Consider the following 13,153-nt stretch of genomic DNA (forward strand, 5'->3'; position numbering starts at 1 on the left):
TATTTACCCAGGGTAACCCGATCAGCAAAAATGCTGTTCTTACACGGGGCCCTGCATCATATAACAATTGCACAACAGAAATTTAAAATTACATATAATACAACAAAAATTATTAACACATATCAAATCAAACCAGCATGACAAAATAATATAGCACCAACTAGAGGATTTTAAAAAGGTTTTAAAAGAACTATGCCCTGATAGATGAGCATGTTGTGGATCCTAGTGATATTCATAATTATGATTTAAAAATGATGGCACATCACAGGACAAGATATCTGTAAGAAAGAAATGTTGATACACTTATATCTGATGCACTCAAAAAGTTTATGGCAGATAATTACCTCGCAAATGTGCATTCGTCAAGATAATCGCACTTGACCGTGGAGTTTTTATGCGATTATCTTGACTAATGCACTTTGCTCAGTGAATTATCCTTATCTTAATGAACTAATGTAAATTTGCCTAAATTGTATTTCATCGTTTTAATAAGCATCCCTATGTGACTGACTAAAGTGGCCATGATCCAGTTTAATACATATTCATGCATGTAACCATTGTCAACGGAAACCATTCAAATTACATTTCTCATGACTTAGCCATGTTTAAGGACATTAACCCTGTCCTGGGACCCTGTTATCTGTATATGAACACCTTTACACATTGATGATCTTTACTCCAGTTACATATTCATACATAACCTACATGCAATGTCAACCAGAAACAATGAAATCCATTTTTCTAATCACGTTTCTCATGAGTTTGCTATATGTTCAAGGACGCTAAACTCGACTTCCATCTTCACACATATTAGTTTTGTAGGCACTTTAATTCTACTCAACATGCTCACATACCATTATTGTTGTCTATATCACATATCAATGTATTGTCAATGTAAATAGCGCTTCCATATTACACTTCCTTTAATATGTGAAACAGACAGCGATATGTCTTCAAAGTTGTGAAGTTAAAGTGTCAAAGAATTGGCCTATTTGATATAAGTTATTTGTAATAATTGTGTGGGGGTAAATTCTCTAAATGGTATATCGCTTGCCCCCATTTTTCATTTTTGATGTGCCGAAAAAATCCCCCCCTTTTCATAAGCAAGATCCCAGGGAACCCATATTTATAAATTGTGGTACAAGTGCGGCAAGCAGACTGTGTTCTATGCCTTTTTATGACGTAATATGGAAAAGTGACCCAAAAATGTGAGATAAAAGCTAAAAATTACTCTGCCCTCCTTTGACATTCCAAAAAAAAATCATTTGACCGCACCTTTCATCTTACCAAAAGTGTGTGGCATTCCAAACCATCCCTTCAGAGTATCAGACAGAAAGTACACAGCTTGTTTTTTTTACGGATTTAATTTTTGTGTGGAAAAAGCACGTTCCTAGTACACAAATGTAGTTCAACCTGGGAGTTCAACTAGGGAAGTGCAAGGTCTGTTTTGACAAAAAAGGAAGTGCAAGGTCTGTTTTGATTAGAATGTACATGTATGTGTTATTGTCATGTGATTAACTTCATGAAAATAATGTGATCGGCTGCCACAGCCAGCTCAATCTCATTCCAGACTCGCATTTGTGTACTGCAGAATTCTATCCACGAGCATTTATGCCCCTAAATGAGGTATTTTTGACAAAAGGCAGACACCCTCTACAAAAATAGTATTTGGAGTCGGAGCAACTAAAAATATTGATACACATACAGGTGGCTGTACAAACATGTATTATTTAAGGACCAATCTATTGTAATATTTTGTGGAGGGTGCTTGTCTTTTTCTTTTAAAACCTCATTTAGAGGCATATGCTTGTAGATGGGACACAGTATTTCAATTGTATTTTAAAGTGTAAATGAAGGAGCAGAATTCTTTTTAAACTTGTGTTTTCTTTCCTCTGTAGTTTTTTGTTCTAAACGAAATTGTCATCGGGTATGGATCATGGAATACATGTTTTCCTAGCGGAAGAACTACATTATTTTAACAAATACACAAAGTTACATCATAAGGATCAAATTTGTATTATCTACCCAGAAAACTAAATATAATTGTGACACTTAAGGGAAAAGGTCACACGACTAAGCACTTCTAGATTCAGAAGTAGACCCCAAATGACCAGTTTTAATTAATTTGGTAATATTTTCCAGACTATAACACCACAGTCATCAAAATAAATTCATACCAACATTATGAACCACAATAATCTCATCCCAATGGCATAGTTCAATAACCACAATTAAACAATCATAGTGCAACATTTGACCTCAAGTTGCCGAGTATGAGGTTTTGTACCCAAATTTTCAAATTTTACAAATGTATTGGGGTTAGAGGACTTTTTCCTGATAGATGAGCATGTTGTGCATCCTAGTGCAAGAAGTCATATATTCTCCTTGCAGAGACACTTTCCAAAATACAGGAATATTACTGACTCTTATCAAATCTGACAGGTTGTTTCAAGCGAATGAAACACAAAAATTGAGTGATTAGTGAATGGAAATCTCAAAATTGTTTTTGAGTACTGTCAAAAAAAAATGAAAGTATTTTTCCTAAAGCAACCTGAGGGCAGTTAATTTCCTCAATATAGCAACATTAGTGTCAACTCAGTGCTGAGCACCGTCTTGGCAAAGGTCTTTCACAAGTAGATGGCAGCTTCGTGCAAAGGTCTTTCACCTGTCTTTACTCTCAAGTGGGTTGGCAAAAATTAAGTGGGTTATGGTCAAAGGTTATCCAAGGTCAAACGTCAGGTCAAATTTAAAATTGCTCCCATCGGTCTGTAACTCCGGGAAATGATCCCTGACACTTGGGGAGTATCAAACCGCAATGGTCATCAGAGGTCAAAGGTGAGGTCAAATTTGTAGTTGCTCTAATCAGCCTGTTACTCGGGGGAAATGATCCCCAACACTTGGGGAAACTGCAAAGGTCATCCGAGTTCAAAGGTCAGGTCACATTTAAAGTTGCTGACATTGGCCTGTAACTCTGGAAAAATGATCCCTGAAACTTGGGAGTATCAAACCGTAAAGGTCATCCTAGATCAAAGGTCAGGACAAATTTAAAGTTGCTCCGGTCGGGCTGCAACTTGCGGAAAATGATCCCTGACACTTGGGTAGTAAGAAACCGTAAAGGTTATCTGAGGTTAAAGGTCAAGTTAAATTTAGAATTGCATTTTCCGGACATCTGTAAGGAGTACGGTACTCAAATTCAGTGATAACAAACATCATGCCCAGGGAAACATTTTAGAAACATTTTGCTGGAGTCAGATACCTCCAAAACACCAACACACCCCACCTAGGTTTGTGGTCTATAACTGCAATGTGGCTCTAGTGTAATATAATCTTACTGTGGTTTTCTCAATATTGACAATTCCCAGAGTTTAACACAAGTCCCCACATACAATTCATAAATGACAGTCTATGACAAAATTCACTGACCATTCAGGATTTGAACCTGGGACCTGTACCACCAACAGAGCTAATGAGTCAGATAGGGAAGAGCAGTGATGTTATTACCAATGGGCCTTCAATTCAATACTTTAAGGTGACATAATTGCATTTTTTGTCATGCAAAGCCACTTCTACCATTTCCCATAGCGTGACATCAAAATTGATCGTTGCCATATCAACGCTATCGGTTCACGCTATCTGTGTTCGGAACCACAATCAAAATGATCACAACACAAAGTCAATGGGTTGCGAACAGGTGTGCAATCCAAGCATGAACCAGTAACTGACTAAGGTATGATGTATTCACTACGAAGATGAATTGACACTACAAGAGCACTCAGCACCTCACAATTGGCAGTTACATAGATAATACAGTACTGATCACTATTAAAAATTTTTTTAACAAAAACAATTTCAAGCAAAACTACAACTTCAAGTATTACTTTAAACCACAACCATAAATCCCCACCTGAATGTTTGCCACAAGTTATGTTTTCAACTCAATTTAACACAAATTTGATCTGCGGGTAGCTACTTTTAAAATAGCAACAGGAAGCTATTAATATGAATGTATCTAGCAATCTTGCTATCTGATTCATCTTTTACTATATATTTTCACAGCATCTGATTATGAGATTGAGGGATCAGGTCTTATCTGCAATAGCTGCCCTATATACATTTTTATAATTCAGCATTCTCTAGTATACAATCTCAAAATATGACATCTGGCAGCTATTGCAGACAGGGCCTTCTTGTCCTAAACCCCCAGGATTGTGTCACCTTGAACCACAGAACCACCCTTCATTAGTCCAGGGAGATGAGGCACACCTGATTAAAATCCCTTCCAAAATTAGTCTTATAATCTGATACAGGATTACTTTTGAAAACAGATCAGCGGCTCATCATCACGCAATTAACTAACCAATTTACTAGCCCCAGTCAATTAGCCTTTTCAAAGCATGGCGTACACAATAGGAGGGCAGTATTCAATATGGGTAAAACCCCCAAAATTCAAAAGCCTTTACCCATTTCGTGCAGTGCCATCCTATTGTGTCTGCCATACCTCTAAAAGGCTATGACCCCATGGACTTTTTCCCAGTTTTCAAATTATTTGGTGTAGGCAGTGGAACAGAGGACAAAAGAACAAGGCTCAAAATAAGCAGATCTGGACCAGGAGCCACACATTTGGAAAAAGCAGCTCCTGGTCCTGAGATTATCTAGTGAATCAGGAGCCATATTAAAGAACTAAGAGTCATTTAATTTCAATTGTACACAATAAATACAAATCCTGCTTAACTACCAGGCTCTATTAAAAAAGAAAGTAGAACCTGGTTCATATGATTTTGGTGTGGACCAGGAGCCAAAATGTTATGACTATTGGGTAAATGGCTCCTGGGTGCCTGGTTATTTTGAAGCTTGCAAAAGAACAATTTTGTTTGCCCTACAGTACTCTTGTTTGTTTGCCCCAAAGCACACATGTAGTGCTAGCCACTAAACATAATACAAATTTGACTTAGCTCTCTATTGCTGAGGAAAAGTAATGTTCTTTCATTTTATTACTTTAGAATATAGGAGTCTGTCTTGGATCTCTATTTTCATTATGTACCTACTTGCCTGTATATATTCTACAATGTATGTATTATTTTGTAGTTCCTTTTCATCCCTAAAGTTGTACATGTATATTCTATAATCTCAAACTTACAAACGGCTCCAGACCTTTTTAAAGGTGGCAGTTCAAACCTGGGCTCCAGACCTTTTAGTTTCATGAGTGCCTCCTTATCTAACCAAAATGGATGTATAATGCATCATACAAACTTCTCTGCCCCCTTGCACAAATAAAACTGTCAAATAACAAACATAATTCAATTCAAAGCTAGCATATTTACTCACTTGAATTGTTCTAAGAAAACCCTGTTATTTATTAATATAATAAACACAATCAACAATCAACTTGAAGTAGCAACTTCATCCAACAAGTAGCCACTTGATAATCTAATATCTATATAATAGCTACTAAATCTTGATCTAGTTTTTGTCAACCATTGATATCAAGCACAGATTCTACTCCCCATTCCAGAAAAAAATGGCACTATTTTTTTTTTTTTTTAAAAAAATATTATCCTGTTTTGCCAAAGGAAACATAACTAAATCCTAACCCTTTAATTAGTTCTAACTGGCAATAAAAGTCAAATTTTAATATTTTTTCATTTTGTGGAAAATGGTCCAAAAACATGCAATTTTGCATTTTTTCTTACAATTGTAGTCACAAAATTGTAAGATTTGGCACAAGTTTAAGCATTCAAGGCTTGAGTAAAGAGTAAGAGTTAACTCCAAATTTTAATATTACAGGCTTTTTTTTTCTAACTGGTTATGAAAAAGATTGGAAAATGTGTTTTCCAAAATGTAGAATGCATAACTTTGTTCAAGTCTTTGGGCTTGATTTTACTTTCAGTGCCAGTTAGGACTAACTAAAGGATTAGGATTTAGCTATGTTTCATTTGGCAAAACAGGATAACATTTTTTAATCCAAAATAATTAGTGCTGTATTTTTCTGGAATGGGAAGTAGAATCTGTGAATCAAGTGACAGTTTTTTAAATCAAATTTGCGGATAAATGGAAACAATCTTTGTGAAGGACATCACTATTTTATGATCCTAATTTAACTGGAACTATAAGTGTTCTCTGACAAAAGGATGGCAATATTATTAGACTAAAATTTGAATTTCATTAAGGGTAGACGAGGTATTGTTGGTCGAAGCAACCTAAAAATCGATTTTCCATTATCTAGATCAATATATTATTGAAAATTAACACCTTGATGTTTTGCAAAAGTTCATTCTACAAATCGTATACTTTGCAAACTTGCTTAATTTATTGTTGTTAATGAGTTATGTACGTTTTACAAAAGTGTTGTTGTTTCAGCCCTCTTTACAACGTAACTCAAGAACCGCAGCACCTATAAAAGTATATCTGTGATATTTTAATTCTTCTACACGCCGCTATGAATTGAGCAATGCAGTTTTTGCCAAAGCTCACTACCATTCATAAGATACTGTGAACTACAAAATCACAACAGTTTAAAATAATTAATAACCTTAACTTTGCCCCAGAGAGGCAAAGCTGTAAAGGCCATCATTCCAGTAATTTTCTATAAAGCCTGAAAATGCTTGGAAAATTGTCTGAAAAACCTTGAATACATCCCAGGGTGTATCAGGGTCAAAATAAATGACCATGGTATGTATGGTACAGGCTGACACAATAGACAAACAACAACAACAACAGCAATAATAAGAGGTCAATAGTTATATAGTTAACCATTCATACCATAAGTTGGCACCCTTATAATTTATTATATGATGTGACCTGTGAAAACCCTTCCCATGTCGCATTATCAGATTTTGATTTATAAAGATAATAAAGGCTATAACTATTTTACTTTTTTTTTCAATCCTTTTTTTTTCATCACTTTTGATGTTGAAGTTACATGTACAAAATGAAAACAATCCTTAATTTCCACATTATTTGTCTACAAAGCTTAAAATTAAAAATGTCACCACAAGAGTTTTTACAGATCACATCACATATTGATTCTGACATATAGCCAAACAAAAGAAATATTTCCTTTTGTTTTCTGTTGTTTTGGAAGCTCTTTAATTACTCATATCTTTGGAACGGGTTGTTAATTTCAATAGTTTTCTGCAAATTCAGCTTTGTAAATACCTATTACAATCCTACAGTAAAACCTCATTATAACGAAATCTGATACAAGAAAAACCCTGTTATAAAGAAGTATTTTTCCAGAACCAAGATACAAAATTCTGTTGTTATTTATTGTTTTTACAACCCTGATGTAACGGAATTTTGGATATAAAGAACTAATTTCTCTGTCCCTGACAACTTCGTTATAGCGAGTTTCCACTGTATAAGAAATTGAAAATTTAATATTTTCGAGTTCCGACTGATTTTGCCTGATCGTATCAAATGTGAAATTGCAAAAAAAAAAAAACCCTAACCTATAACTCATAGCATTCCTCTTGTGTAACATACTAAAATAGACCAGTTATCTAATCACAGTATTTTATATGATTCACCTGATATTTGCTGTGTGTAACACCATACACCTCATAAAATGAGAAATACAGTTATTTTAATTTCATAGCGATTAACTTTTACAACTTGGCCTGTTTCATGGACAGATGAATAATATGAGCAGTTTTTATGAAGGTTTAAGAAAACAGGCTGGCTGACTGAAATCATCATTCTGTGAGGACTATGGGGATGGAAGGGAAGAGGGAGTTAAATTCAATTCAACCTGTGAATTTCATCATGTTGTTCAATCAACATGGATCCAGAGATGAAATGAGGTTTATGTAGATTTCATGTCATCCAAACTGTTATTTACAAACCATTTCGATGATTGAATCCTAGAGGATTGTAAGTGCTTTGCAATTATTATGCACTTACACAGGGTCTTAGCTAGAAATTGAGGGTTGCCCATCATTTGAATAAAATTGCCTGTCCTAATTTGACCTTTAAAACATTTACTTGATGTCTATAGCCCATTGGGGGAAATGTGCTGATATGGCCTCCTCCTACAAATCTGGGCTACTAAAGAGGTCAATTAGCTTCTCAAAACATAAAATTTATAATATAGCATCTGTCAAAGGCATTAATTTTGCACGTCCCAGGAGCCAACTCCCAGCCTAAAATGGCGCACAGACAGGTGGATAGCTAAGACCCTGCACTTACAACATTCTAGCATTCAACTGATGACATCTTTAATCACTTATTTCAGAATTCCACTCCTCCATGTAAACAGTTGGTTGTCAGTCCCCTTCTGGATTAGCTGGATGCACACCTATACTATTTTCACCCTGGTATGGCAGTGATGTCAATGCATTGGGGCAGCTGTTTCGGGCGTGCATCTATGCATCTTCTTTAAGCATGTGCATGTGTAGCCAGTGCTTCAAGCAGAAGCGGGCAATTTGAATTGCGCCTTATGAAAATGCGCACTGATGTCACTGCCACATCAGGATGAAAAATGGTATAGCTGAGCTTCTGTATACACCTTTAGCAATATAACATTGTTATAAAATATAAAATATTACTTTACCTCTGGAGTTCTAGTAGGCTCAATCTGCTGATGTAGATCAGGTGGTTCATTCCACATCCGTCCAAAAACTTCCACATCGTGGTCCATATCCATCCCTCCGCGTCCTTCCTGCTCCGATAATGATTCAAATACCTCAATGGCCTCATCGGGAAGACCAAACTCTCTCACCACTCGGATCTGGATCTCCCGGCTCACTGTGATGCTATCCGTGAGGCGCAAGGCGTATGCTCTCTGGGTTGCACTGGACCGTCGCAGTTCTTTCTCACGTGCCAGCATAGCTTTGACTGTGGATTCATCTGGAGCTGCATATCAAAAATACAAAAGAGATACATGTTGTAAATAGTAATCACTGACATGTCAAAATGTATGAATGAACATCCAATGCTCTCGTCTTTCAAGTATATCTATTTGGACTACATTCTATCCATCTATGTCTCTTCCAGGTCCACTCATAGTCCCTATGGTCCACTACTCTACGCATACTACCAACAAACAAGTAAGGGCAATGATGGAAAGTTTCATTGGAGAGCACAAACAACTCCAGTGGTTTGGCCATGTGATCAGGTAGAAGACCAGTCTGGCAAACATCATTTTGAACAGTGATAGGGGCAAAGTAGGACATTGGGGCGATGTAGTGATGGCTTTAGAGATGTATAATATCCAATTTTCTCTGTCCTCAGCTGATCTAGTCCAGTCTTTGATGTTATCAATCCATGTCTTCTTTGGTCTTCTTCTCTTCCTTACTCCACCTGTACATCCCTGCAGAATGTTTTTTGCTGACTATTCTTCTACCTGATCACATGAACAAACCACAGGAGTTGTTTGTGCTCTTACTTGCATGTTGGTAGTATGTGTAGAGTAGTGGACCTGGAAGAGCCTTTCCATGCAGTTCATCTCAATCACATTAATCCTTTTTTCCATCTTGGCATTTAGCATCCAGGATGGACTACACTAGCATATATATTGTCTTAAATGCATTTGTTCCATACCATCTCCTAATTACAATATAAGTCCTAATTACAATATAAGTCCTAATTACCATATAAGTCCTAATTACAATATAAGTCCTAATTACAATATAAATCCTAATTACAATGTAAGTACAGGAAGGCAAGCATGGTAATGTGTCCTCTTTGAAAATAGGTGACAAAGTGGAGCTTATAAGTTTTCTCTGTATCATTGATGATAAAAAAAAAGACTGTTTGAAGTAAGATTGGCAACTTTAAACTCAGTGTTGATGATGGATGCCACAAGAAGGACATTTCTAGGGTCTTCGTTATAAAAGCACCCACCCTCTCAGAGCTGAAAACACTGTCCTTGTTTGTTCTTGTGGAACAATAATGAGCTAACTTGAAATTCCCTAGACAAGAAACTCACTGCTATATTGTCTAGGTTACCAGTATGAGAACTCGGAGAGCTGATCCTGGCTTTATTCTTTCCATTGTTTGCCAAAGTTCTACATGTTCATTTCCTGGTTATCTGTAAAAGTGCTTGATGAGTATCGCTTACAATGTTATGTTATGTTAGCATGTTACAAAGGCTTTAACAACACAGAATCTGTTCATTTTCATTGTGCTTATAACTGAGTATGCTAACCACCGAAATAAATTCTTAGAATGTGAAACAAAATATAGTTCTGAAAAGTAATTGAAATAAGTGCAAAAAGCGAATTTAACTTAAGACGATGAAAAACAGTGTACAATTGTCGGCTTTTAAATTATCCAAATCGTAGAAATCTCTAGAGCCTTTTATAAGGCCTTGATTTGCATCCAGCTAGGTTTTCTGGCCAACTACAAGTGGTCATAAGGGGCCTTCAAATTGCTGCAAGGTTACCCATATCTTTACAGTGCGCTTTTAGTGAAATTGATTTCCGAAAGCCTTCATTTTACATTTAATGGACACTGGTCATTATCTTGGAGAGTCACTTTGAGGATTGAGAGCCAGAAAGCTGTAACTCACAAAGGACTTATTTAACTGACTGATTCAAGGCTACTAACTTGCACTTTTGCTTAATATTCTTTTAAGAAACTATTTAAAAATAGTGTTGGGTTCTATGGTTAGGTTTAAGGGTTGTATTAAGAGATAAGGGTTAGGGTTAGGATTAAATTTGGGGATGGAAACTACTGTTCTCAAGTTGCGCTGTACTTTATAAACATTCTATAGGCTATTTACTTTGAATTTGAAACCTTGCAAAGTAGTATCATATTGGTGACTTCGTTTTCTGAAATAACTATTGAATGGAGATTTTCTACTCATCTATTTATCAGGTCACTTATCTCAATGAACAAGAATAGGAATACTCTCAGAGCCTTGAATTTGGTTATTTTATACCACAATCAATTCTAAAGCTGGCACAGATGAGTATTTTCTCTCTGGAGTGGACTGTCAACCTGGGCTGTCAACTGGCCTGTCATCTCTATTACTTGTTCTTTAGTCGGTTTTTGTCCTTTTACGACCTATTCTATGAAGGCTACCTTGTGACATGTAAATGTATACAGTCACTTAAACCTAGCCCTACTATAGGGCCTTTTAAACACACTATATCCGAGAACCGCTACAATTCACTAACCACTCCACCTGAAAAACTGGGGATTAGCAGTCACTGGGTTTCACAGTTCTCTGGATATAGCCAGGTTTTATGATATAGCATGGTTTTGGATTACCACAGTCAAAAGGCCCTATACTAGTAGGGCTACTTAAACCAAGCGTGGGAGCCCAAGGTTCTTAGGCTTTATCTAAGTCTTACAAGATGAGCTGCGGAACAGATGATATCTTTTGTTGCATATTGCACTGCATCTCTATCTTCACAAGATAAAGATACTTGGATGAGATGCTAGCTGCTGCATTAATTTCTTTTCCAAAATTCACTCACTGTTGTCATAAAGAGGAATTCTTAGTCAGCGGGAGTGGTCTAGTTCGTAGACACATTTCTGATTGGACAATCGCATGATTTTGGGTGCCGTCTATCAGGTCGTAGATGACCCCACGTCATCATGCGTCTTGATAATGTGTAACACACGTGTAGAGGTGCGCGTATGTATCGCGCTGGATGCGTAGGGTGCAGAATACGCGAACGCACTAGCAATACGCGCAACAGAATATGTGAAGTTGTAAACAAGTTTCGTTCATTTTATAATGAGGGGAGTTTTTATGACAGTAACTTAGTTTTTGCTTAAAAAATTTGTTTACAGTTATTAAAATAATATTTAACTGACTAATAATCGTAGTCCCCTACTCAAAATATTGGACCTGCCTGTCGTCTATCACACGATAGAGGATAGGCAAAATAAAAATTCCTATCGTTTATTCTCTAATTCAAAGCCAACTGTCCCATTATATTATACTGACTGACTGTAGTGATTAGTGATTTTTGAGATGATTCTACACTGGAAAATTGTGATAAAGGTCAGTCTCTTTCCAAGAAAAGACACTTCAATAAATGCACTTATAATTTTCCATATTCATTTTATCTTTATAAAAGCCACCCACACTAATGTGACTACGTCAATATGGACAACTAAATTTGATCAATCACAGCAATAAGAAAGAATATAATTATATTTTAAAGAAATACATGACAAAGACAATAGGTTACCATCAACAGCAATATCATATTTTCTAGGAAGTTTCAAAACAAAAATCCACCAAGCTGGAAACGATAGTGAGAGTTTGCCAAGTTCTTGTACAAAGGTTTGAGTCAAAATAAATTAGAACCAGCATTCAAATTTAGCACTTTTTCATTCGTCTTGACAACCAAATCTAGCACCGAAGAACCAAAATGTTAATACTGTTAGTTGTTAGGTGGACAGCTAAAAATCTACACATAATTTCAAAAAGTTAACATTTCACAATCTTGAAATGGTCAGCATAAACCACGAATAAAAATAATGGATAACTAAATAAATCACTCATAAAGTAAAACAATAACGGCAGTCGTGTCATGTTGTCACAGAAGTAGCCACACAAGAAATCATTTTTTTCCTAAATTGCTGATGTTACACCTAATCTTCATATTTTTAGATTCCATGACTTTTGTCTTTCCAAAAATGTATTTCCAAAGCCCCTCAACCACATTTACAAGGGAGAATACTAATTACTGTTTATTTCAATCCATGTTTTACAAAACGATTTAATGATTTTTTTAGTGCAATAATTATTTTTTTCAGTCAGTTCATCACTCCCCGCAAAATCTGCCTGATGTAAGGAAGTTTCCACTCTACTCCCCTCCACTTTACTACCAACCGAGTATTGCACTAATTTATTCAAAAATAGAACATGACCAATATCTTTTCTAGTGTTTCTATCAAATTTGGATTCCCTATGAAAAAAAAATCAAAATCAAATTGCTTGTAATCATAGAAATATCTAATTTATAAGCATGAATAAACATCCAAAATGCCAAGGTCTCAGACAATGCTTCATATTCAACTAGCTTCTATATTGAGAAAAGTTATCCTAATGAAAATTGGATAGAAATCCAAATAAAATTTCAATGAACACAAGTCCGAGATATTTGATCCATAACATGAGCAACTTTTGCATCATTTGAAATAACCAAAAGAATCTGTTTTATGTTTTCAAATGTCTCTGGATAAGGGGTCTTTT

At 35.9% G+C, this 13,153-nt stretch overlaps 1 protein-coding gene across 1 annotated transcript in view; it reads right to left on the reverse strand.

The window, feature by feature from the left end:
- LOC140145527 (BTB/POZ domain-containing protein 7-like) overlaps positions 1 to 13,153 on the reverse strand; it is a 106,514-nt gene that overhangs the window by 34,237 nt on the left and 59,124 nt on the right. Inside the window, 1 exon segment of the mRNA XM_072167263.1 lies at positions 8,549 to 8,850. Within this exon segment, the coding sequence (XP_072023364.1) occupies positions 8,549 to 8,850 (302 nt within the window).

Source organism: Amphiura filiformis, chromosome 1 (assembly GCF_039555335.1).
Source record: "Amphiura filiformis chromosome 1, Afil_fr2py, whole genome shotgun sequence".
Classification (NCBI taxonomy): domain Eukaryota; kingdom Metazoa; phylum Echinodermata; class Ophiuroidea; order Amphilepidida; family Amphiuridae; genus Amphiura; species Amphiura filiformis.